The 27842-nt window shown below is 38.2% G+C and overlaps 1 protein-coding gene across 1 annotated transcript; it reads left to right on the top strand.

Moving 5' to 3' along the window:
* The first annotated feature begins 863 nt into the window (after positions 1-863).
* Positions 864-27492, top strand: LOC144085727 (myosin IXb). Its single transcript, XM_077615310.1, has 42 exons — positions 864-1241; positions 1318-1381; positions 2974-3703; positions 7001-7095; positions 7186-7248; positions 8053-8152; positions 9880-9980; positions 10798-10918; positions 10993-11082; positions 11282-11398; positions 12053-12187; positions 12278-12390; positions 12471-12612; positions 13549-13738; positions 13804-13879; positions 14676-14768; positions 14891-14930; positions 15013-15102; positions 15162-15242; positions 15382-15492; positions 15570-15692; positions 15776-15925; positions 15997-16142; positions 17029-17343; positions 17989-18070; positions 18179-18376; positions 19240-19346; positions 19437-19519; positions 19858-20042; positions 21108-21215; positions 21287-21457; positions 21530-21571; positions 21654-21765; positions 22803-22876; positions 22950-23142; positions 23970-24098; positions 24193-24298; positions 24387-24518; positions 25241-25364; positions 25435-25526; positions 25593-25717; positions 26670-27492. Exons 3-42 carry the CDS (start codon positions 2975-2977, stop codon positions 26882-26884), a joined length of 5499 nt encoding a protein of 1832 aa, XP_077471436.1. The 5' UTR covers positions 864-1241; positions 1318-1381; position 2974; the 3' UTR covers positions 26885-27492.
* The last annotated feature ends 350 nt before the right edge of the window (positions 27493-27842 follow it).

The following is a 27842-nucleotide window of genomic DNA, read 5'->3' as shown; positions in this document are numbered from 1 at the left end:
CGAAGATTTTTGCAGATCAGTGACGAGAGGTTATCCTCACCGCAAGAGCATTAAAGTAGAAGAGTCAAATGTAGCTGTTTACTTTGAAAGACTTCCACCCGTAGCCGCATTAATGGACTGGGAAGTCTCTTGGGGGTCAGCTAGGCAATTAGCACGGACCCAGGAATCTTCGCCATGCACTGCCCTTCACTCTAGAGAAGATCTGGTTTCACACTCACAAACTTCTGCATAGCCTAAAATAAAAACAATGATCCCTGAGAGACAAGACACACAAAGACATAAGCTAAGGGAATGACTAATAAAACAACTTGCGTCCATTCGGGCCCATTTTTTTCAAAAGACTGAATACAAATTCAGAGTACAGATTCCCAAATGCAATTTGTTAAGAGATTATTTACCATATGTCTTCAGGGAAAATAAAAAAGTACAAAAACGACATTAGTAATATTTTATGAACAAATGTGACCTGAAATGTGAAATTGTAAATGTCCTGTTTAACCAATGACCTCGCATTAGCGTTGGAGGAGCTAGCTTGATAGCTAGCTGACTTGAAGGCTAAAAATAACTGTGAAAGAGTCCAACAATAAAATAGTTATTGCATTTTCCCACTGAATTCATATTTTAGCTAGCGGTTTTGTCCTCCCTGTAAATCTTCACAATTAAATAAAAAAAAATATATAAAAAAATTGAAATTGTTGCTATAAATATTTGTATCACGTTCATGTTATCATTTGTATTTTTTTACATATGCAGGCAAATAAAAGTCACTTTACTTCAAATAAAACTTTGAATTGTTCAGCATATATTTGGTAGGAGGACCTTGTATTAACACCTACCTGCCTTTAGAGGGCGCGCGAGCCCACAAGCTCACCTGTAACGCCACAAACCTGCGCGTTGTCTCAATTAAACTCTCTCAGAACTCAACTATTATGCGAATAACCTCTTGTGATCACCTGTGAAATCGTTTTAAAGTTTTCTTGGATGAAAATTGCAGCAGAAGTGTAAACTGAAGCTCGTGGAGATGTCTAAAGTGAGGGTGCTTGTGCACTTGTAAATGTAGGAAGTAACATTTCAACTTTCCTCTGACGACGAGCGGCAGCAGGAGGAGAACGTCACACAAATCCTCCAAACCTCACCGATTTACTTCCCATTTTTCTAAAAAGAAATTTTTTTAAAGCAGCAGTAAGTTGCTTTTTTCCATTTCAAGTGAATTCTTCGACTACCTTTACTCGGAAACGCAGGTAAAGATAGTTGTTGTGTTTTCCAACAAACTTCCGTCGTGTCAAGTATTCCAATTTTTTTCCTAAATATATGCAGAACGAAAAAAAAGACATCGGCAGAAGTGCTTTCTCAGGATGGAATAAAAGTTTTTTTCTTAAAGGTAAGCTCTATATACTTTTTCGAATATTTTACCTGAGCGAATGTTGTTGATTATGAATGTGTGTTTGAGTTTGTCTTACTAAAGTAACGTTTGGCACCGGAAGACTAGTTGTTTACTCTATGCCTTACATTTAACAAAACTTGAGTAAATAAGTCATCAAAATCATAAAACTTACAGCATACCCAGTGATCCTTAAAATTTATGTTACAATTAACTCCCACCACCTTAAAAACAATAGTCAAATTGCCTGTCAAAAATCTGTCGAATCTGTACTGTTCAAATTTATTTATATACAGTTTATGTCAATACAAACATCATTGGATTTTAACGGTTTAAACTTGAAATTATTTATTAACTTGTCAGGGAGAAGTTGTTGCTTTCAGTTTCTCCCGAGCAGTACAACAGCAAAAAAAGGAAACACAGTGTGGAACAGTGTAAAATTCATTTTTTTTAAAGCAACAGATAATTGCTAATTGAACATGTGAAAAATATTTACTATGCACCATGTTGGAGGATGACATCAGGTGGCTAAGCTAGACTTGAAACTGAAAGAGTAGTAGAACACTCCTCTTTGCCCCCCATAAAACCCGATTTAGTTGATATCAATTATGTTATGAAAGTTTGAATCCAGTGGCTAAGAAACGACATAATGACACATTGTTTTATAGACAATTACTGAACTGCCCTTACAAAATTCAATCCACAACAGACTGTGGCAAGTGGAAATACTAAAACAGACACCAAATGTCCATAAAGTATCTTGTATTTTTTCTAAATATTTGGTCCACTAACTATTCATGTTGAGAACTCCTTAGTTATGTTTCAATAGCAGTATTTGTTTTCACCGTAATTATCTTCTGGCACTTATGTATACAGTAATCCCTCGATTATCGCCGTTAAAATAGACCAGACATGGCCTCGATAAACGGAAAACCGTGAAGTAGGGTCACCCCTATTTTAAATATATATGTATATATGTATATGTATATATGTATGTATATATATATATATGTATATATATATATATATATATATATATATATATATATATATATATATATGTATATGTATATATATGTATATATATATATATATGTATATCTGTATATGTATATATGTATATATGTGTATATATATATATATATAATGTATATGTATATATATATATATGTATATGTATGTATATGTATATATATATGTGCATATATATGTGTATATATATATGTATATATATGTGTATATGTGTATATGTGTATATATATGTGTATATATATGTATATATATATGTATATATGTGTATATATATATATGTATATATATGTATATATAATTATTATTATTATGTTTTTACTTTAGTGCTAAGTCCTAGTAGCAAGCGGCGGATGTGGGAGTGGCTTCTGCTTGCGAGTTTCATCTTAAAAAAATTAATACATTTTTTACATTACTAAAAATCTGCGATGTAGTGAAGCCGCAATATTCGAGGGATTACTGCACATTACATTTTGACCTGTCACCCCCATTTCTTTCTTTTCACAATTTTGTGACGTTTTTTTAACCATGTCTTCAATATGTCTTCTCCTTCCTTCTGTCAGGATGAGCAATTTTGATGGCGAGACCCGTGTGGTGCAGATTTACCAAAGAGTATCCCGAGATGCTCCTGCCAACTGCCCAATGCAAGTGGCCGCCGGAGACACGGCCGGGGCGGTGGTCTCCAACACCGTGGCCACGCTGGGACTGGATGCGGGCATCCGGTATAACCTCCTGGAGGTGAGGTCCAGCGGCGGCGAGGAGCGGCGGCTGCGGGTTGACGACTTCCCCCTGGCGATGGTCCTCTCGTGGCCCCCGCAGGCCCAGAAGGTTCGCCCGCAGAGCGGCGGGTACTACTTCGCCCTGGAGGAGGCCGAAAAACCCGAGAAGGACCTCAATGATCTTTGCCACCTCCCCGCCGTGACCGAGGACGCCGTGGTGGAGGTTTTACGGCGACGCTTCCTCAAGCGCAAAATCTACACGTACGCCGGCGACGTCCTGCTCGCGCTCAACCCCAACAAGTTTTTGCCGATGTACTACAACCCAAAGTACGTGAAGATGTACGAGAACCAGCCGCTGGGCAAGCTCAGCCCGCACATTTTCGCCATGGCCGACCGAGCGTACAGGGCCATGTTGAACCGCAAGGTGGACCAGTGCATGGTGATGTCCGGGGAAAGCGGTTCGGGGAAGACGGAAAGCAGCAGTTATTTGGTGCACTGCCTGACGGCGCTCAGCCAGCAGACGTACTGCAGCGGCATGGAGCGCGCCATCCTCGGCGCCAGCCCCGTGCTGCAGGTTGGTCAATTGACGCGTTCGAGAGAGAACCAGCATGAAGTATTTTTTTTTTTTAGAATTACAGTGGTACCTCGACATACGATCTTGATCCGTTCATTATCCACGGCAACAACACACTAGTAAACGAACAAACACTTTTAAATTAACTTGGATTAATATATACAGACACACTCAAACATACGTTTAATGTAACTTTACACAAAACTAAATTCTATTATTATTATTATTTTTTTTTTAACCTTCGTTCTGGGCGGGTTAACTGTTTGCCATGCCTCCACCCTCACGTTCGCTATGGATGGGCTGTTTGCTGTTGTATTCCCTTCAAAATATTCCGAAAATGATGCACACAAATGTCCTCACAATAGGATAACGCACGACCACTTGCCAACGAGAAGTAGTCTTGAATGAGCGATCGCGGGAGCTAACAGGCTAAGGAAGGAATAACAGCCTACCCACGTATTGAATGTGGGTAATGAAGTTTTATTCTGAGAAAGGGTGCCATTGGCTATGGGTGTTGTGTGCATGAGTATACTTCATTACCCAGAAAGCCCTCTTTTTGCCCGTGCATGCGCGTTGTGCGTTTCCTGGTTGATGTAGGTAGAGCTGATCCTAGGTCGAGGTACCACTGTATCATGTTGTTGTTGAGTGAGTGGCCCGGTGATGGAGTGGTTAGCGAGTCTGCATCACAGTGCTGAGATTGAGGGTTCGATCCCAGGTGGGTCCTCATTGTGCGGAATTTGCATGTTCGACCCGGGCTTACGTGGGATTTGTCCAGGTACTCCGGTTTTCTCCCACATGCCCGGTAGGCTGGTTGAACACTAAATTGCCCCTAGCTATGAGTGATTGGTTGATTGTCTCGTTGTGCCCTGCTATTGGCTAACCACGCATTCTGGGTGTCCCCCGCCTGGTGCTCAAAGTCAGCTGGGATAGACTCCAGCACCCCTGTGAGGCTTATGAGGAGAAGCCGTATGGAAAATGAATGAATTGTTGAAATTAATGATAAAGACTTGCTCAAAATGCAATAATTCTGGATTGAAATAAAAGAAAATGACAGATTCCTAGTAATAATAATAACAATACACGTAATAATACAAAATGTAAGGAAGCATATTCCAACAGAATCCTGGAAAATAATGCATTATATAAAGAAAACAATGCGTTCCATTTTTCAAATACAATCAAAAAGAGGTACAATAGAAGCAAGAAGAAATATTAGAAATTCCATTGTTTTGTTTCTCATCTTAATCAGCAACTCGTCGCAAGTACTGATTTTTACACATTGGTAAATACCTTCTTGACTCAGATCCTCTTTTTTATTATTTTTACCAGTTTTTTGATCACTTCTGCTCCCAAACAGTGCACACGTACAGGAAACCTCGTTTGTATTTCCTGTATGTGATAGCCTCAAAAATTGCTGAGTCATTATTAAGCTTAGAAGCAACTAATGTGATATTTTATCAGGATTTGCCTTCAAGTTCCTTGCAGAGTTATTCAGTGGGAAGAATTGGATTGGCATTATAAGACGCCGCCTGTGGTGTGGCCTTAAGCCGGAGATATTATAATTAAATCACGTTTAGGACTAAAGTGGAAGCGTAAGGGAACAGGGTCATCGGATTCCAATCTGTGTCGGTCTCTTGTCTTGTTTACGACTTAGTTGGACTGTTTTACAGCGTTATCTCTGACCCAATTGTGAGGATTTCCCCCTTGTCGCCATGATTCTTGCTAGCTGTCCATTGAGTTGTGTCGTGGGTGTGTGAGAGAGTGTGAAGCTAGCTAGCTAACTAGCTAGCTCCACGGTGGGAATGTCTAGGGCGTTGTCTTGGAGAGGTAACACCACAGAGGGAAGGTGAAACGTGTCAAAACAGGCTAGGCCAGGTTTGACGCCGAATGCTAATCCACTCAGATTTCTGGCCACTTGATTTTTTTTGAATGGATTTTTTTGTATTTTATTTCCTGCTCTGGTTTCGTAGCTGTATAAATTGGGAAAATAACAAAATGATAGTTTGCAAGGTCGTCAAGTTCATGCTTTGGCGATGGTTGTTGGTTGATTAACTCAATATTCTACTCGTCTAAAGGCCCGCAAAATACGATAGTGACATTAATTGTAATTAAAAGTGTAATGAAAATTTGGAGAATTTGAAGCGTCTAAAGTCTGGATATGTCTTGCTTCATCCTATATTTTCGTGGAAATCGTAGCTTAGAAAAAATGGTTTTGATTATGTATTTTCCATTTCTGTTATTTTTACTGATTAAGTAAAGCACAGAACTCCATTTTAAACCAAGAAGAACAAAGTCCTGCCATTTATTCAAGACTACAGGGTGTTTATTTTCAAAAATTCAGGACTAATATCGCTACATAAACAATAATCGTCAGTCTTTGTCGAGACAAAGACTAACGATTATTGTTTATGTAGCGATATTAAGACATTAACGACATTAGACGCCACTTTATTTAGTCGACGATCACCATCATTTGATTGGAACATAAATGTTACACTGGTGACCTTTGATGGAAACTTTGTCTCACATCATCTTTATTCCCGCATAGCCCACTTACAATCACGCAATTGGAAAGACGAAAGCATCCAAGTCAAACATTCCAGAGATTCTGTGTACATTAGCTGCCAATGTGTATCGTGAGTGCTCTGTTCTGCAGTAGCTGACTGCCATTCATTTGCCTGTTAAGACACGACCCGAAGCAATCTCGCCGCTGGAATGAAGAAAACGTACTTTCTTTGACTATTTGAGTCTTAGATTGACTGACTGTGTTCACACAGGGGAAAAATGGAGACAAAGGACAACCATGCACACTCGCAACCATACCTAGGCGCAATTAAGAGTGCCCAGTCAGCCGACCATGCATGTTTTTGGAATGTGGGAGGAAACCGGAGTACCCGGAGGAAACCCACATAAGCCTGGGAGAACATTCTTTGTGAGACATGAGACTGCAATTAAATTTTTGGGAGAAAAAGGTGTGCTTTCAAAAATGCGGATTTTAATCACATTTTCACTTCAAACTAAATTGGCCAGTGTTAATTATTTACTTTTTTTAAATAGTATTTTTTCCATTTTATTTCATCTTTTTCTGCCATAAATCCTATCCCACACAAAAATTTAACCCCCAAATATTCATCAAATGAATCACACTACATAACATTTTCCCGTGTCTCACAATGATACCCAAATTTCCCTTACGTTTTGCCCACCAAATGTTTAATTCAGCCATTAAATTGCACCTCAACATTTTAGATAACTATATTTTGTATTTCAAAACAAGCTCATTTTTTTCCATGACAGGCTTTTGGCAATGCCAAAACTGTCGCAAACAACAACTCCAGTCGCTTTGGGAAATTCATCCAGCTGAACTACCTGGAGAGCGGCGTCATCCGAGGGTGAGCGGTCGCCCGTAAGGGTTCCCCAATCCCCCCCCCCCCCCCCCCCAAGGAATGCGATAAACTTTTACTTCTTTCTTTTATCTTTAGGGCAGTTATCAAGAAGTATCTACTGGAAAAGTGCCGACTGGTTCACAGAGATAAGGGCGAATGGTAAGAAGTATGACGTCATTATAAAAGATATTCACTAACTCACTGGTGTCAAAGTGGTGGTACACGGCCCAAATCTGGCCCGCCGCATCATTTTGTGTGGCCCGAGAAAGTAAATGATGAGTCCTGACTTTCTGTGTTATGATCAAATTTAAATGAAGATTATTGATGAATAGGGAATATTTTCAGTTTTTCCCCTTTTTCAATCAATAATTGCATTTTTTAAAACCAAAATTTGTGGTTTTTTTTGTTCAAAAAGCATTTTTCAAAATGTAAAAATGATTATATAAAATTATTTTCGGTTTTCCACTTTACTATTGGGCATAATTAATGAATATTTAGTTTCCTTTTGAAATTAAAAACAGATGATTAAAAGATATTTTCCCTTACTACAAAAAAAGCTCGAATAAATATTTTCAGTTTTTGATCCAGTTCTTTTAATACAATTAAAACAAATCTTAATACATCTAAAATTTGTTTTTTTTATAAACAGAATAATTTGCCATTTTCCTTTTTAAATAAAAAACTAAACATTAAAACATATGACAGATTTAATATTTCCGATTAAAACAATTGCAAAAATCTATATTTGCTATTATGGCTCAAAGAGAATTTTTTTTTATCAATTTGAATGTGCAAAAATTATCTATCGTTCAGCACCATCAAAAAAGCTTTCAATTCATTAATCGGTTAATTTTGGCAGCTTAGTTGGCAGACATAACGACCCTCTGAATGAAAGCGAAACTAAGACTAAAAATCACCAAAAAATGATGAATTGATGATTTTTTTTAATTTTATTTTTTATAGGAACTTCCACATCTTCTACTACCTGCTGGCGGGCGCGTCTAAAGATGAGCGGGAGGAGTTTAGTCTGTTAGCACCTCAGGATTATGTCTACCTCAAGCAGGTACCTTTGTTTTTTTGCTGGTTAAAGTAGGACATTAAATTGCACTGAATACATAAGTCGTCGTTCAATAAGGAAATCAGTACTTATGTACATTAATACAGGAGTGGCTTGATGTTATGGCAAAATGTGGACCTATCTAGCCATTTCTAATCATGCGTCGACTGAGCTACAATTGGAAAATCTTCCCAAATCTCAGCTTTCTTATCTAAAACTAACAGTGGTTAGAGAACAGAATGTTTTGAGCAGAGAACGACGTAATCATTTGGTTTGTATCTGAAGTCTAAATTAGGTGATTAGGTTGCGAGTCGAAGTGACCCGAATTTAACTCTCTTGAAAATGTACAGTGGTACCTCGACATACGATCTTAATCCGTTCCGGGACTGAGATCGTATGTCGAGCTTTTCGTAACTTGAGCGAACTTTTCCTATTGAAATGAACTAATTAAAAACAAATTAATTTGTTCCAACCCTCTGAAAAAACACCAAAAACAGGATATTGGATTGGAAAAAATGTTTTATTTCTTCTAATTCGACATATATTAACAAAGTAACACATAACTAGTGGTTTAATAGCAATAAAATGTGTTTGATAGAAGTAAAATCAGACGCATTTCGCGGAGGGGAGAGACAGCGACATACACGGAGGCGGGGGGGGGGGGGGGGGGTGGACTTTATCCACGGCAACGCACTCGTAACCGAAAAAACAAATTTAAATTAACTTGGATTAATATACAGACACACTCAAACATACGTTTAATGTAACTTTACACAAAACTGAATTCTAATTTTTATTTTTTATTTTTTTACCTTCGTTCTGGGCGGGTTAACTGTTTGCCACGCCTCCACCCTCACGTTCGCTATCGATGGGCTGTTTGCTGTTGTATTCCCTTCAAAATATTCCCAAAATGATGCACACAAATGTCCTCACAATAGCATAACGCACGACCACCTGCCAACGAGAAGTAGTCTTGAATGAGCGATCGCGGGAGCTAACAGGCTAAGGAAGGAATAACAGCCTACCCACGTATTGATTGTGGGTAATGAAGTTTTATTCTGAGAAAGGGTGCCATTGGCTATCGGTGTTGTGTGCACAAGTATACCTCATTACCCAGAAAGGCCTCTTTTTGCCCGCGCATGCGCGTTGTGCGTTTTCTGGTCTGTGTAGGCGAAAGAAAGTGTTCAGTGCTCGTAGATATCTGTTATACACGAAAGAGGTGCGGCAAGACAGTGCCATGGCCACCTGTCTTGGTCGCATCTAGAAATTTTGATCGTATCTAGAAATTTTGATCGTATCTAGACATTTTGATCGTATCTAGACATTTTGATTGTATCTAGACATTTTGATCGTATCTAGACATTTTGATCGTATCTAGAAATTTTGATCGCATCTAGAAATTTTGATCGTATCTAGACATTTTGATCGTATCTAGAAATTTTGATCGTATCTAGGGGGAATTTTTCGATCGAAATTTTCATCGTATCTCGAGCATGTCGTAGGTAGAGCTGATCGCAGGTCGAGGTACCACTGTATTTGGAATATGGTAAAAGGAAATGTAGGGTGGTTTTACATGAACTAGTTTGGACAAGTTTTTTTGGCAGAAGCTACTGTTGTGGTTGGCAACGGTGTCCACGTGGACGCGGGAGTTGAAGCTTTAACGTCAATGTAGGGAAGAATGACTTAAAAAATGAGGAAATTTAGGAGATATTCATAAAGTTTCTGTCACTCAGGAAGATCGTGGCTTGGACAATGAAGAGAAGCTTGTGCAGGAGTACAAGAGACTCAATCAAGCCATGGAGATGGTCGGTTTCCTGCCTTCCACCAAAAAACAGTATGTACACTTTTAAAGTTGCATTTCTGCTAATATTCCTAATCCCTAATATTTGCTAGGCTCAACCCTGCTGTATAAATATAGAAAACAGCAAGCAGTAATGCCCACTAATACGTTTTATATCAATGCTTCAACCCATAAATAAACAATAAAGACAAACAAATGAAGCAGAATAAAAGTTTTGCCAACAGTTTTTTTCCATTACATTTGATTAATGCCATTACTGTACTGTACTACGTTTTATTCAAGTAGAATATTATAGTGTTATTTTATGATTATAAAAACTAACATTGTTTTTAAAGGGGGGCATACAATGTCTTAATTTCATTTTAATTAGGAATAATGACCTGACATACACACAAATATGTGTTTTTAGATATGAGCATAGTTATGGGACATATTTAAATAAACAGAATAAAATGGTTTGCAGGTTATTTTATTTCAACATGCGTGTTTTCTCGAGTTGTGAAGAAATTAGGACAAAAAAAGCCAACAACAGTATGAGTAAAACTATAATTAAAAGCTCCTTCAATTAGAATTGACATTTTCAAATGCTAGAGCAATGTGAAGAGGAAAGGGAGTGACTCATTTCACCCCTACTAGTTTCTAGCCGTGTATGTATTATAGTTTCAGAGACAAGTCCAAGCTCGCAAAGACCAAGTTGGAGAAAAATGTGGAATGTTTGACAGCCAGTTTCAGGCTTTCTTTTTTTCTTCTTCTCAATAATGACGTAAATTGACTAGCCGGTAAAATGTCTGTAGTCTTTTTAAAAAATATGTTCACATTCATTAAATGACATTTTTTTTCATGTGTGCAGGATTTTTTGCACCCTCTCGGCCATCTTGCTTTTGGGCAACGTGACCTTTACCGTATTGGAGAATAATGAGGTCGAGGTGGGGCCGGTTCACGTTTTGACCACCTTGACAGATTTACTCAAGGTATGTTTTTTTTAAAAAAGTGTTGTTTTTGCATATAATTGCCAACAATTAATTTAATTTATTTTTTATTCCAGGTGAAAAAAAAGCTGCTGGTGAAGACTTTAATGGAGAAGAGAATCTTGTGCAGCAATGGGACAGTGTTTTCACCGTACACGCTACAGGAGGTAAACAATTAAATTTTGCGTATTAAAACTTTTTCAAAAGGAACAAGTAAATTGTCTCAAAATTAGGGTTCTTGTCTAACTGAAATTGTAGTTTTTAAGTGTGATGAGATTTCTTTTTATACTAGAATATCCTTGGTAAGATGTTTTTTTTAATTGATATTGTATGGTAAAGTTTATTGAATTTATTTAATCTTTTCAGGCCTTGGAAGCAAGGGACTCCATGTCTACGTCTTTGTACACCGTTCTGTTTGACTGGGTTGTTCTTCGCATAAACCATGCTATGCTCAACAGGCGGGACGTGGATGAGTCTGTTTTTGTAAGTCGGTTAAATTCCTACGCAAAAAAAATGCTAATTCTTTTTTTTTAACTTGTCGTAAGCTTTGTGTATAACAATTTTATATTGTGTTTTGCTAAGTCCTGGGAATGTATTACAGCAGGGGTGTCAGACTCGGGTTGGTTCGTCAACTCGATTTCATGTGGGCAGGACCATTTTAGATATAATATTTATTTTATTTTATTTTATAAATGGATTAAAAGAACTGGATTAAAAGCCCTGAATATTCAGTTTTTATAGATCTAAAACAATGTTTATTTTAGCTTTTTTATATATATTTTTAGATTTTACCAAATGATTTTTGAACTAAAAACAGAAAAAATGGATTAAAAAATTACAATTATAGATTAAAAAGGGGGGAAATCAGGAAATGTAATATACATCTATACTCTTCATTTTAATTTGATCCTAAATCAAAAAGTCGGCACTCATGATTTACTTTCCCGGGCCACACAAAATGATGCGGCGGGCCAGATTTGGCCCCCGGGCCGCCACTTTGACACGTGTATTACAGCATGTAACTGTAACTAAAATTACCCTACATACAATTAGCCATGCAATAATTTAGCATTAAGTAGCTAAGTCTTTGTTTACATTTAAAAACGATGCCTTGTCACTGTTGATTTTTTTTTTCAGTGTTTGTCTATTGGGGTTCTGGATCTTTTTGGCCTGGAGAACCTGCGCACAAACCGTTTTGATCAGTTGTGCATCAACTACGGCAATGAGAAGCTTCAGTATTATATTAACCAGCAAATCTACACTCGTCAACAAGTAGGGAAATCTATCCAATGCCTTTCCTTGCCACACGTGGGGGGTCGTTCTTTTATGTTCTTGCGTAACTGATTGTTTACAATTTCCCAGGAAGATTATGAGGCCGAGGGTATCAGCTGGCAAAACGTCGAGTACCGTGACAACAGCCAATGTATTCGTCTTATCGGTCAAGGTCTCTTTAGCACGTTGAATGAGGAGAGCAAGTAAAACACAGTTTGGGTCATTTTTTTTCAATGGGAATATACGATTATTACAGTGATTAAATGTCTTGCATTTTTGCTAGATTGCTTCACGTGACTGACAAAGTTTTACTGGACAAGTTAGTGTTGCAGTTCAAAGACGACTCGCTGTTTACAGCCTCTGTCAGCCGAGAATCGTCATTTGTCATTCGACATTTTGCTGGCAGCGTTACGTATAACATAGAGGTGAGCCCACACACTATTTTGCTTTCTTTAAGATAAGGAATTGTGGATTCATCTTTGTTGTTGCCTCGCTGGTCGTGTTACTAGCTTAGCTTCATGCTTTTGTGAGATAAGATTTGTAAAAGATTTTTATGATCATATCGATAAAACACTTTCCAAAACTGTTTGGTTGACAAGCCTGGGAAACCTCACTTTATTCCCATTCCACAGATATGTTGCTTAACTACTGTATACATGATCAGAGCCTAGCTTCTTTTATATTACAGTGGTACGTCAAGATATGAGCTTAATTCGTTCCAGGATTGAGCTTGTATGTCGATTTACTCGTAACTCAAATGAACGTTTCCCATAGAAATGAACTAAAAACAAATTAATTTGATCCAACTCGCTGAAAAAACACCCAAAACAGGATATTGGATTGGAAAAACATTTATTTGTTCTAATTCGCCATCTATTAACAAAGTAACAAATAACTAGTGGTTTAATAGTACTAAAATGTGTTTAATAGTACTAAAATTAGACGGCAACGTGCTCGTAACATAACATAAACAAATTTAAATGAACTTGGATTACGATGCAGACACTCAAAAATAAGGTTCATCTAACCTTACAGTAAACCTAATTGTAATTTTGTTTTAAAATTTGATACCTTCTCCCGGGTTGGCTCTATTTGCCCCGCCTCCACCCTGAATTTCAGGGTTTGTATTGCAATTGACCTTTATTCATGCTAAATTTGCAACCTTGGGTAACCCTGAGTCTTAATTTCCACTGATTGTTAATATTCTTGTTGAAAAGATGCAAAATCTGCTAGCATGGGGAACCTTACCTCATTTTTTTCTAACTAAGCTGTAAATACTGTATTTATAACATCTTTTTTGTAGGTACACAACACAAATGCATTGATAACGTTTAAACATCATTATGATTGTGTTCTTCTAGGGTTTCCTAGCGAAAAACACGGAGCACGTGAAACCAGAGGCCGTATGTCTTCTCCGAGGCAGCGAGCGGGCGTTCTTGAATCACCTAGTTGCTTCCAGTCCAGCGGCCGTGTTCCGTTGGGGCGTTCTCCGAGCCACCCTCCGCATCTTGGCCTTATTCAAGAGCTTGGGACGCAAACGTTTGGAAAATTGTAGGTTGCTTTATCCATTTTTTTATTTAACCATCATGGGTAATCCTTTTGTTTTGTAATCTCAGTGGCTGCCCGACATGCGTCCCGCAAATCACTCAAAGACATGAAACGGAGTGGCAGCCACACGGACAGAATTTCGAGGTACAAGTCTTTCAATAATACCTGATTTGGTGATCTAGAAAAAGAAAATATATGGTATTCATTTTTAATGAAGAGAATAATTGCAGTTCTCTGGAATATTTGAGCTTCTTGTTTTTAAATTCAATAAATAAGAGGCTATTTTTTTTAGTTAAAAAATAAGTTTTTAGACATTTTGAAAATACATTCAAAAAATAATTACTACTATTAACTTGTTGCCTGCCATTGGCCGTGATGAACATACAATTCATTTAAACTGGCCCTGAATGGTCACGTTTCAGTGCTATTGATAGCCTAGATCAGGGGTAGGGAACTTATGGCTCGGGAGCCACATGTGGCTCTTATGATGGGTGCATATGGCTCTGAGCTAAAATTTGGAAGCCGGTGGTGAGATAGCTGAGTACCGAAAGCACCAATAGCAACGTCACGTCAGGGCTCTGGCATTGATTTCTTTTTTCATTAGTCTTCTGCTCTCATTGATACTCATTGATGTTCATTGATTAGCAACAGTGTAACAACTTTGTCAAAGGAATTCAGATACTTTTTGTACTTTAAAAGTGATAAAATGACGACAAAATTTCATGTATTTTCACTTTGTGAGTATAGATCTCAAGGAATAACATTTGAAAATAGGAATTGTTTATGACTCTCTTTTTCAAAAAGGTTCCCGACCCCTGGCCTAGATGTTGTCACTGCCGGCCTTTCCCGGTCAAAGCGGAATGGACGCCTTGTGCCATCAATGGCAACCAATACAAAGGGTCAAGATGCTAAATATATCGTTTGTTTGTTTGATTTGTAGCAACAGCTATACGCTGGACTTCTCCTTTGATCGCTCGGACGAACATCCCCTTGACGTCTTTGAGGACATTTTTACCAACTTTGAAAAGAGGAAGTAGGTCAAATGATTAGTTTCAACTTCAATGACCTCAATTCATTGACATTGTTAAACGCGGTTGCTAACCAAAACAGCAACACATATACGCGTGAATAAATACTACAATCTGTTAACTACAGGAAAACAAGAGCCGGTCGACAGAAGCAACTCATTCCAAAAGTAAACTAATATTTTTTGTTGTTGTAATTGTCATTTCTTAATTCTGGTGGACGTCAATATTTTTGTTTTCCTTTCCCATCAGAATCTTATGAATTTGCGCACACTCCAGTGCATTGTGGGGCACGATCGCACCCACATATCTGCGACCACGACCATTTGCACACAGTTCGAGGTACTTTGATTGAACAACTTGCATATGGAAATGTTTTAACACTTCTCCCTTTATTTCAGGCATCACTCGGCAAGCTTATGGACACTGTTCAAAAAGCGCAGCCTTCCTTTATTTTCTGCTTACGCTCCAATGCGCAAAAGGTAGACTTTGCATACTCCTAATCAGACCACGATTTTGCCCAATCCAGTCTCAGTTCTCTAAGAATCGCAAAGTTACTTTTACATCTGTCTTCAATTGTGGACGGATTCTTTTATATCATTTCTTTTCATGTTTCTCTAGAGAGAATTCGAGTTTGATGATGAACTTGTGCGCCAGCAAATAAGCTACACGGGCCTCCTACGCATGGTTGATGTACAGAAGTCTGGCTATAATGCCAAATATACTTTCAAGGTGGGCGTTCGTTGGTATTATGATTATATATCTGACTTGCAGTACATAAACAGCTATTGCCCATCTCTCGATTGCAGGAATTTGTTGAAAAATTCCGTATGTTGCTTCCAAAAGAGGGTACCGAGTCCCCCGAACACATCACTGAGATGTTCACCAGGATGGGCTTGGATCAAAACAACTACCGAATCGGGAAAACCAAAGTGAGTTGAGCCTTTATTTTATTTTTTTTTAAAGTGTAAATGTTTCTCATAACTTCCTGTCCATTGCTACTGTTTTATTCTAGGTTTTCCTGAAAGAAAAAGAGAGGCAAGTGCTACAGGACACAGTCAACAAGGAAGTGATGCGTCGCATCATCACCTTGCAGCGTTGGTTCCGTTCGTGTCTGATGAGGATTCACTTTCTGCAGAAGAGAGATGCCTCGCTCATTATACAGGTAAGTTTCACGCACAAAGCCAGGTTTCCCACAGTCGTCGATAGTGTGACCACGCTGATGTTTTGTTCCAGAGGAATTGGCGTGACTTTCATGAGAACCGTAGCAAGGCCGCTTCGGTCATCCAATTGGCATGGCGGATTTCGCTAAGGAGTTCCCAAAAAGAGTACAAACTAAGCAGTAAAGAAGATGCGGCGGAAGGTCGAACTCCACGAGCCAGGTAGGCTCTCTTAAAAGTCATAAATTGCCACTGATGGTGAGACAGGAACTAGATTTGATCTGGAAATAATTGTTTTTACATTCTCAACAAACTAGATCTGATCTGGAAAAGAACTGTTTTTACATTGTGCACGGACTAGATCTGATCTGATAATGACAGTTTTTACATTATCCACAAACTAGATCTGATCTGGAAAAGAACTGCTTTTACATTGTCCACAAACTAGATCGGATCTGGTAATAACAGTTTTTACATTATCCACAAACTAGATCTGATCTGGAAAAGAACTGTTTTTACATTGTCCACATTTAGTTCTGATCTGGAAAAGAACTGTTTTTACATTCTCAACAAACTAGATCTGATCTAGAAATAACTTTTTACATTGTCCACAAACTAGATCTGATCTGGAAATAACAGTTTTTACATTGTCCACAAACTAGATCTGATCTGGAAAAGAACAGTTTTTACATTCTCAACAAACTAGATCTGATCTGGAAATAACTTTTTACATTGTCCACAAACTAGATCTTATCTGGGACTAACCATTTTTACTTTGTCCACGAACTAGACCTGATCTGGAAAAGAACAGTTTTTACATTGTCCACAAATTAGATCTGATCTGGAAATAACAGTTTTTACATTCTCAACAAACTAGATCTGATCTGGAAATAACTTTTTACATTGTCCACAAACTAGATCTGATCTGGAAAAGAACAGTTTTCACATTGACCACTCGGTACAAAAGTACCAAAAAAATAGATCAACAATTACTTTTGTAATTTTTTTTAGCCTATGCATTTCAGGGAAATATAGAACTCCGTACCTTATTTTCCAGACTGTATTTGTATATTTTTGTGTTAATGAAATTACTTATCCCGCCGCACAGCGCGTCAAGAAAAGGACTGCGTCGACAACAAAAAGTGGAGCTGAGCCCGAATAGATTCCAGGAGGCCGACACCGTCAACGGCCGAGACGGGCGAGGGGGTCGTGGTTCCCCGCCGCCCCTCAACCGCCCGCTATCTATGCCTTTGGACTCCAGAGTGGGGACGGGTGCCGCCCACTCAAACAAGAGCCCCTCTCTCCAGCGCTACAAAGACAGCGGCGACTTTAAGGAGAAGGCCGAGAAGTGGCGGGAAAGATTAAGCGACGAGTCCAGTCCAGAAGTGAACCGGCGGACAGACAAACGCAAGGATGACTTCAAGTAAGCATTTCTATTCCAGCTTTCATGACATATACCACTGGTATCAAAGTGGCGGCCTGGGGGCCAAATCTGGCCCACCGCATCATTTTGTGCGACCCGAGAAAGTCAATCATGAGGGCCGACTTTCTGTTTTAGGATCAAATTCAAATAAAGATTAGAGATGTATATTACATTTCCTGATTTTTTCCTTTTTTTAAATCAGTAATTGCAATTTTTTCATCCATTTTTTTTCTTTTTGTGTTTTTTTTAGTTCAAAAAGCATTTTGTAAAACCTAAAAATAAATATATACAAATATTTTATGTTTTCCACTTAATAATAATGAAAATAAAATGTTTCTATTTGAAATGAAAAACAAATGATCAAAAGGAGAAAAAAACTCAACTAAACATTGTTTTAGATCTATAAAAAACTAAATATTTGGGGCTTTTGATCCAGTTCTTTTAATCCGATTTTTTTAATTTATTTTTTTATATCTGAATATTACATCTAAAATGGTCCGGCCCACATGAAATCGAGTTGACGTTAATGTGGCCCGCGAACCAACCCGACTTTGACATCCTTGACATATACGGACTAGATGCTTCTTAGTGATATTTGAAGAATGTTTTTTTTTTGAAAGGATGTTATTTTTCTGTCCACTCCAGGCACAAGGGGAAGTCCATGTCAGCAGACGAACTGTCCAAAATCCGCTCATCTGGCTCCGACAGCTCGCCCCCTGCGAGCGAGGTAACGTGACAATTCACAAAGCCTTTAATTGTCTCCTTATATTGTTTTCTTTAAACCACGCGAGGTCCACAAGCTTTACAGTGCTTCATCACCCCATCCCCCCGTCAGGTCAGGGTGCGCATGCGCAAAAGTCGCAAGCGCAAGCGGCGGTTAGCTTACGCCCGCAGCGGCTTGATGATTAACTTTGCCGGCTCCAAGGAAAGCGAGTATTGGAGCTTTCCGCTGCCCCCCTTCAGCCCCCGCTCGAGCACCCTCAAGACTTCGGCCAGTAGCGTGGACGTCCGAGCCCTCAAATCTCAGGTCAAGGTACTAGGGCAGATGGATCTACTCCTTGTCGCACGTCTTGGCATGTGCATGACGGCAAAATAGAATTGGACGGTCGCATTGTTGTGGGACTGAAGCATAAAAGGGCCCCCTGCTGCTTTTAGATGGAAAAAAAAAAAGAAAATGCTTCTTTTTTGACTGTCTTTTTGTTCCAAACTCATCAAGTTTAAGAAAAAATGTAAATAAAAAACACGATACTGCTACAAAACAAATTTTAAAGTAGCGTATGTGTTTACCTTTTTCAGGAATATCAAGTCATGTTTGTTTAATAAGCCCCAAGTCACTAAAAACATAAATAAAAACAATTTTAAATGGCTCTTAAAAGTAGCCAATGAATTATAAAATCATAAAGCAGGCCTCCAGACTTGTGTTAGAATGAGTTAAATAATTGGGTTTGTAAAAAAAAAATAATAATAATTTGGAGGATGTAATGCAATTTGACTTGAAAAGTAAATATTGTGCATGCAAGAATTAGCCATTAAAGTATTAATCACTAATATAGTAAAAATGATCACTATATTAGTGATTAATACTTTAATGGCTAATTCTTGCATGATTTTAAAAAATAGGTCAGAACCAGCATTTTTATCGTTTTGAAAACGCATGTTATTCACAAGCATGTTCCGTTTTGTTGTTTCTCATGCATGCATGAGAAAGCTAAAACAATAGCATTTGGCGCAGTTTTGCATGTGATGCATTCAATGGTGAAGGTTTTAAAACGCCATGCAAACGCTGCAATGGTGGTGGCGGAATGGCCGGATTCGCTTAGTGGGACTATCCGATTGCTTTGGTTTTTATTTTTGTCCATCTGTCCTTCCTGATTGACACGTTTGCCCACATTATAGAACCCTACAGAGACGGATGGGGCTCGATTCAGCCTTCCCTCCAGGAGCCCCAATGAAGATTCTGGACCACAGAGAGCTAACCAATCACCGCTCACCACCCCAGAAAAGTACACCACGTTTTGAAATTACAACCTCAGTTATTTGAATGATTTTTTAAAACTTTTTTTCTTTCTGAATGACGTTTTTGTTTGCTGCAGAATTTGGTTTCTGAGTCGATTTTTGCGCAAGCGGACACCGAAATTGCCTGCCAACAATGATTTTCTTTCACGAGAAAAAGCTGGTAAGTGTATACATATTTTTTGTGTGTGTGTAAAAGTATTGTACTTTGACTTTTTAAATATGCCACTGAAGTTAAATCAAAAGAACCACAAATTTTGCTTCGAATTTGCTTCCCCCAAGTGGCCACTTACGAGACTCGCTTTAAGCATACTACTTTGTGGCAGTGGTCTTATTTTTTTTTCATTTATCAACACTACTATTAAATGTCGATTTTTTATTTTTTATATTATAGTAATCTCTCAAAATATTGTGATTTATCTCTACATCTGTTATGATCCAAGGTCGATACACCAGCGCATTCATCTTTAAGGCAACTTAAATATGATTTTTCCCTTGTAGTGACCTTGCCAATCTCCAAGACTCATACGTACAAGATGACCGCCCAGAACTCTGCGCAAATAGCACGCAACCCCACCATCAAAATCAGCCGGAGAACGCAAGCCTTGCACTGGAATGTTTCATTGGAGCGCGAGATCCAAGACGCCAAAGAGCTGCGCAACCTGGACGAGTTTCTCGGCAACCAAGTAAGGAGGAGCAATGAAATATATACCAATTTCATGTTATCGGCATTTATAATATTTATTCAACTGCAGTCAAAAGTAGGCAGATGTAAGTTGAGTTTTTTTTTTAAATTATTTTATTTCAGTATCAGCTGTTATTATGTATTTACTCATTTGTTTTTTGGTAATTCCCGATACATTATCCACTTAAACAAATATATTGACAATTATTGTAAGTTACAAAGAATTCAAAATTGACCAAAAAAGAGAAACACCGTCCAAATATATTTTATATTATTTTAACAATTCACCCAAATATATGAGAATGTTAAATATTATTAATTGTTTTACTTTTTTATTTTTTTTATTTAAAAAAATATTTATTTTATTATCATTATTATAATATTTTTATTAATAAATAATATTTCTTTATTTCTAAAAAAATAATTTATTTTATTATCAATATTATTATGATATTATTTTATTAATTAAATATTAATAAATAATATATTTCATGCAACCCGCTTATTTGTGTATTAACACAATGTATTGTGTTGTGTTGTGTATTATTACCTATTTATTTATTTCTAAAAAAATAATTTATTTTATTATCATTATTATAATATTATTTTTATTAATTAAATATTAATAAATAATATATTTCATACAACACGCTTATTTATTTATTAACTTATTTATTACCTATTTATTTATGTCTAACATGTCTTTTTCTGTGTCTGTATTCTCACCCTCTTGCTACTGTGACAGTGAATTTCCCAAATATGGCATAAATAAAGTTATCTAATCTAAACAAAAAACTCAAATATGATTCATGAATATGCAAATGTAAAAATATATGCCATATCTATTATACCAAAAAAAATACACAAAAATATAACCAAAATATTAGCCTATAGATAAAGTGGCAAAACTGAGCTAAATAGTTTTAAATTTGAAGTCAAGCTTATTTACCCCTGACTTGGCTAAAAGTGCACACAGGACAATGTTGGTCAATGTAGCTTTTCTTTTGTGGCGATGAATCAATTTTACCTTTTTACAAACAATTATTTTTAACCTTTTAATCCTCAGGTAAACGACTTGCGGACACGAATCAAAGATCTGTCCCCAACGGAGAGCATCTTCCTCACGGCCACCATGCAGTTCAGAGAGACCATCAAAGGCATGTTCTCCGTCCAGGTCGGTACTCAACCGGGCGTCTTCACCTCTCGTCCTCGTGTGAAACCATCAACCCCTCTCCGTCTCTACAGAAACCGCAGATCGGCTACAAAGATCTGATGAAAGGTTACCAGCACAAAGTCAGCTCCCTGGCCGGCCCCAAGAATAAGAACGAGGTGTCGCTGGTGGTCAACTTGTTCCAGTCGGTGCTAGATGGCTTCATCAGAGGCGAGATCAAGAGGATGGACTCGGAGCCCGCCAAGGTGACCTTTCTGCCCGCCTCGCACTTCCATACGACGTAAAATCGAATCGTAAAATATTCCGGCTTCCTTCAGGCTTCCAAGACGACAAAGAAGCGAAGGAAAAAGGACAAATGCGTAAGCCTAATGTATCCATTATTTTAGGGCAAGTGGGAAAATATATCTGGATAAATGAGTGACTTGATTGATGTTTTGACAGCCTGACGGTCCGCTTGATCACCGTTTCAGCACCTACCAAGTCAACATCATGCAGTCATGTGACCTGTGCGGCTCTTACATCTGGGGAATGGAGAAAGCCTACATGTGCAGTTGTAGGTTTACACAAGAGTATAAAAATATTAGAAGAAAACACAGAGAGGAGACCTATGTATATTTCTGTACAGTGGTACCTCGAGATACGAGCTTAATTCGTTCCAGGACTGAGCTCGTATGTCGATTTACTCGTAACTCAAATGAACGTTTCCCATAGAAATGAACTAAAAACTAATTAATTCGTTCCAACCCTCTGAAAAAACACCAAAAACAGGATATTGGATTGGAAAAACATTTTTATTTGTTCTAATTCGCCATCTATTAACAAAGTAACAAATAACTAGTGGTTTAATAGTACTGAAATCTGTTTAATAGAAGTCGGACTGAAATCTGTCAGTAATATATGTTAGTGTAGTAGTAAAGTTACAGCATGTACAGTAGTTTTATTAAAAAAACATTGCACGGCAACGCGCTCGTAACATAACATGAACAAATTTGAATGAACTTGGATTACGATGCAGACACACTCAAAAATAAGTTGAATCTATCCTTACACTAAACTTAATTCTAATTTTGTTTGAAATTTTGATACCTTTCTTCTCCCGGGTTGGCTCTATTAGCCCCGCCTCCACCCTGACTTTCAGATGCAACCTATCGAGGGTTGTTTTTTTCTTGTATTCCCTTCAAAATATTCCTAAAATGATGCACACAAATTTCCTCACAATAGGATAACGCACGACCACTTGCCAACGAAAAGTAGTATATACGCCATTCTCACTGACTAACGTGAAAAAACAATTATCTTGACACCAAATACTTAAACTCCGCTTTCTGTTAGTTTTCCCGACTAGCAGAGATAATTATACAAAATTTATGGGCATGTTTTTTTTAATGGCAAACCATCTCGTATGAAGTAATTAAATGCAATTAAATCAGAGTGTAACCACCAAACCCAAAACTAATGGTTTAATTAGTCATTTGCTTTTATCACTTATGGCAATAAAACATGTTGAAATAATTAGCTAAAATTGTTCAGCTAACATTTTGGACAATGAGGTCATTCAAATTATAATGACTCTTGTTTTTGCGTTTTTAGCATGCAAGTTAATTTGTCACAAGAAATGCCTGAACAAAATCATCACTGACTGCTCAACACGCTGTGCCAGGCTGGTAAGAAACCGTTAAAATAATAATAAATGTTTTTAAAAACGTGTGTGATAGGTGTCCTAATTCCGTTTGCCAGGATGAAAGCGTTCCCGGTGGTCTTCACTTTGGGGTGCACGTGTGCGTGTTGACCAGCAAGGCCAACCCCGTGCCCAAGGTGGTGGAGCTGATGCTGATGTACGTGGAGATGAACGGCCTCTACACCGAAGGCATCTACCGCAAATCAGGCTCGGCGTGCCGTGCCCGGGAGCTCCATCAAATCATGGAGTTGGGTAAGACTCAAGTGATGGAGCCATCTAAAGCTGCATTTAAAAATGTGACTATTCCATCGGGAATAGGGTGTCAGACTCGGGTTGGTTCGCGGGCCGCTTTAACGTCAACTTGATTTCATGTGGGCCGGACCATTTTAGATATAATATTTAGAACTGGATTAAAAACCCTGAATATTCAGTTTTTGTATAGATCTAAAACAATGTTTATTTTAAATTTTTAAAAATATTTTTAGATTTTACAAAATGATTTTTGAAAAAACACAGAAAAAATGGATTAAAAAATTAGAATTATTGATTTATAAGGGGGAAAATCAGGAAATGTAATATACACCTAAAACAGAAAGTCAGCACCCATGATTTACTTTCCCGGGCCATACAAAATGATGCGGCGGGCCAGATTTGGTCCCCGGGCCGCCACTTTGACACGTGCTCTAAATCATGTGTCAAAGTGGCCCCCCGGGGGCCAAATCTGGCCAACTTTCTGTTTTAGGATCAAATTAAAATGAAGAGTATAGATGTATATCAAATTTCCTGATTTTCCCCCTTTTAAATCAATAATTGTAATTTTTTAATCCATTTTTTCTGTGTTTTTAGTTCAAAAATCATTTTGTAAAATCTAAAAATATATATTAAAAAAGCTAAAATAAACATTGTTTTAGATCTATAAAAAACTGAATATTCCGGGATTTTAATCCGTTTATACAATGATTACCGTACGGTGTTTGTAAGGTTTTTTGGGGGTTTGTAAGGGGAATCATAATCATTTATAAGGGCAGTTATCGGCAGAGGTTGACAGGTATGGAATCCTCATTGTGGTTTAATTTTAGACCCCGAGGCGGCAAATCTGGAGAATTACCCCATCCACACAATCACGGGCCTGGTGAAACGTTGGCTCCGAGAACTGCCTGACCCGCTCATGACCTTTTCTCTCTATAGTGACTTCCTGCATGCTGTGGGTGAGTCCATCATATCCACCACAAAAAAAGTACTTTACACTGTTCTATCGTTCAGGAACTTGATTAATGGGTGGTCTTGGTTCTCGGTCTGCAGAGTTCCCAGAGAGAGCCGAAAGAATACGAGCCGTGTACCAAAAAGTGGACGAACTTCCGCTTGCCAATTACAACACGCTGGAGCGGCTCATCTTCCACCTTGTCCGGTAAAAAAAAAAACGGAATTTTGCGCATTTGTTAGGGGCCATTTTTAAGGGCTATTAGTGATGGCACAGATGTGTGTTTGGTTTTCAGCGTGGCCAAGGAGGAAGAATCCAACAAGATGACATCACAATCCCTCGCCATCGTCTTTGCGCCGTGTATCCTGCGCTCCCCCGACTCGGACGACCCCTTCCTCGGCATGAAGGACGTGGCTAAGACAACCACGTGAGTCACGCTTTTCATCATATTTGCATTTTTCATTTCCACATTGACCGTATTTTCCAAACTACAAGTCGCACTTTTTTTTCATAATTTGGCTGGGCTTGCGACAGTTTTTTTTTTCTTTCTGACCCCCAACACGCTGTTATGTTTTTTTTAGGATATAAATATCTGAAAAACTTATGTTAACAGATGCCTTTTTAGTCTGTTGTGTTCCATTTTACTACATGTGTCCAAGTGGTGGCCCGGGGGCCAAATCTGGCCCACTGCATCATTTTATCCGGTCCGAGAAAGTTAATCATGAGTGGTGACTTTCTGTTTTAGGATCAAATTCAAATGAAGATTATAGATGTATATTATATTTCCTGAGTTTACTCTTTTTGAATCAATAATTGCATTTTGTTCATCCATTTTTTTTCTTTTTGTGTTTTTAATTCAAAAAGCCTTTTGTAAAATCGAACAATAAATATATAAAAATATTTTCAGTTTTCTACTTTAATATTGAACATAATTTTAAAAAAAAATCCTTTTGAAATCAAAAACTAAATTAAAATTCTTTTCCCTCATTAAGAAAAAAAAGCTCAAATAAACATTGTTTTAGATCTATAAAAAAACTGAATATTTACGGCTTTTGATCGATTTCTAATCAGATTTTTTTATGGCGTATTCTTTGCCTGGTGCGATTTATAATCTGAAAAATACCGTACATTTATACATTATACGTTCAGGTGCGTGGAGATCCTCATCTCGGAGCAGTTCAGGCGCTACAAGGAAAAACTGCAGAACATCCAAGAGTTGGAGTACGCCGAGGCCCTGGCTGTCAATCAACTGAAGCTGAAAAGACAAAACACGGTAATAACTATCTTGCTGACCGAAGCTCACGTTGTAACATGATCAATGTCTTTTTCTCGCCCCTCTGCAGATTGTGGAAAAAGTGGAACTGGAAGTTCCTGACGAGACAGATTCGGAGGAGAGGACTCTCATCGAAAGAATCCGCTCCATTAAGCAGGAGAAGTAAGAAGTCAACGCTCGCTCACTTTCCTCGCGGGTATTTGGAATCTTTGTGAAATACTTTTCTAGGCTAGACCTGGCCTGCAGGTTGCCTGATCTGGAGCAGGAAAACTCCGACAATGAGATACTGGACTCCTCATCCTCCATGAGCAATGAAAGTCTGGACGACCGGCTCAACGGTCTGGATTTGGAAGGTCAGTAAGGAGGCGCACATAAAAGTCTTACATTTTCTCCAAAATACAGGGTGCCTTATAATCCAGTGTGCTTTATATATGGACCAATACTAAAATTGTTATCACGATAAAATCAAATAAATCAGTCGATAGGGTACACCATCCTCTACAGCTCTCACAACTACGGCAAGCAGCCCCCGACTCTACTATTTTCCCCGTGGAAATAGTACTGCGCAGTGACTGCTGGGATATATAGTTCTTTTGTCAATACACCCAATGGATTGTGGCCTGGACATCGACATCAACACAGCTTTACGAAGCATGGAAAGCAGCTTGGAATAGTTACGCTAGCTACTAGCTAGCTACTATTTGGGAATGGATTGTGGCCGCCTGGACGAACGTATAAAACTCAGCGTTTTCGATGACTCATTTGGACAATTGTTCAATTCGGACACAGAAAATGAGGACTTTGATGGATTTGTGGGTGATGATGACGTGAGTACATTGTAAAATGGCTCAAGTACAAGCGAACTCAGTTTTTCTTCCGTTGCCTTTTTAAAAAACGTGTTTTTAGCGTGTGGGTGTAGCGTGTATGTTTAAGGTGGTGTATGTTTTGCCATGCCAGGCTGCGTCTATAAAAACGGTGCGTCTTTTGTGTGTGTCAAATACAGAAATAGCACTCGTTACTGACACTGCGGCTAAAAATACAATGCGCCGTATAGTCGTGAAAATACGGTACTATTTTTTTCTCGCAAAAAAATGCTTACTTTCCTAAAAATGATCCCCCCCAAAATGCATCCTTTTTCCTAATTTTCAATTGACACCCTCCACTTTAATTCATCACGAAAGTATTTCCATATTCACAAAATTTAGAGTTAAAGTAAACTAACCTGCGTTTGCTCTAAATTGAGTGCATCCACTTGCTTTAACCGTAAAAGACCAATCGCATCATGTGACATTGATTCTCTTCCAGGGGCAGCAAAGGAGAGCGCACAGCCGGCGGTGGACCTGACGAGCCAAGCCAAGTGCGGGCCAGACGTCGCCATCAAGCCCCCCGAGTGCTTCGCCGCTTCCCCCTCGCACACCGTGGATGGAAACAAAACATTCAGCGGTAGCTTTGACCATCTGGATATTCCTTACATTGATGAAACCGAGGGGATGAATGAGGAAGAAGCAACGGCCAGTTAACGCTAGCACGGTTTGGTGGTGTGCTTCAGACTTAGTAATCAATCATCCGTCAGTGCTGCTATAGAAAAATCCAGAATACTGCATGTCACCAAATACAATGCACTGCCATGCCGTTTTCTAAAACACTTCAAAACTTTGAAGCAAATTTGACCTGCAAATGAATAATAAACATTTGCATCATGTTTTCTCAAATTAAGAATGGACCCCTGAAGACACATCTGTGTTCAATGTTTTATCAAAGTACTAATAATTCACCACGAGGATGACACAGGACTATAGTAACAAAAAAATATTTTACTGTACAAAAAAATTTATATTGTACATATTTCCGTCATTTCATTTTGTTTTATTCCTTTGACTGATCCAAATGCCCCATTGTCTCCCTTTCATTTTGTCGTTTATTTTGCCATTTCTGTGTATGTGTAACAGGCTACATTAGCAGACTTATGACATTTTCACATGCAGACCAATTACATGAATGTGCATATTCAACCCAATCAGGAATCTGTTTACTTTCAGAAAATACTAGGTTACATTCGCATAACATTTAGAATGTGTGTATCCCACGTGTGGTCTGAAAAAAGGCAGATAAAACTCTGAGCACTGCCTATTGTTCATCTGTTTATGGATTGCAATTGCTTCCAAAGGTCAGTCTTGATATCACAAGCTCCAACTGTTTGTTTTGCCCGTGTGGTTTACTGGAGATCATTGTCCTCTTAATACCAGTGTATGATTTGAGGACATTCGAGGTATCATTTTACTTCTGAAGGCATTAAGTGTCACCTTATGACCCGACTTCCCCTTCCATATATGCATTTCCATATATTTTCTCTAGGTAGTGACAATGGTAGGCTATATCAACTGACCTATTTTCCCCCAAATGATAAAAATCTAAAAACATATAGTTTTCATAAATACACACACTATAAAATATACTTAAACCATTGGGATTACCCGA

This window comes from Stigmatopora argus, chromosome 12 (genome assembly GCF_051989625.1).
Source record: "Stigmatopora argus isolate UIUO_Sarg chromosome 12, RoL_Sarg_1.0, whole genome shotgun sequence".
NCBI classification, from domain to species: domain Eukaryota; kingdom Metazoa; phylum Chordata; class Actinopteri; order Syngnathiformes; family Syngnathidae; genus Stigmatopora; species Stigmatopora argus.
This window is presented reverse-complemented; position numbering and strand designations above follow the sequence as displayed.

Bases quoted from the DNA above. Each gene is read 5' to 3' on its own strand.
- LOC144085727 (XM_077615310.1), top strand. From the start codon at position 2,975: ATGAGCAATTTTGATGGCGAGACCCGTGTGGTGCAGATTTACCAAAGA. The intron at 7,096-7,185 runs GTGAGCGGTCGC...TTTTATCTTTAG, and splicing joins GAGAGCGGCGTCATCCGAGG to GGCAGTTATCAAGAAGTATC. The intron at 23,143-23,969 runs GTAAGACTCAAG...GTTTAATTTTAG, and splicing joins CCATCAAATCATGGAGTTGG to ACCCCGAGGCGGCAAATCTG.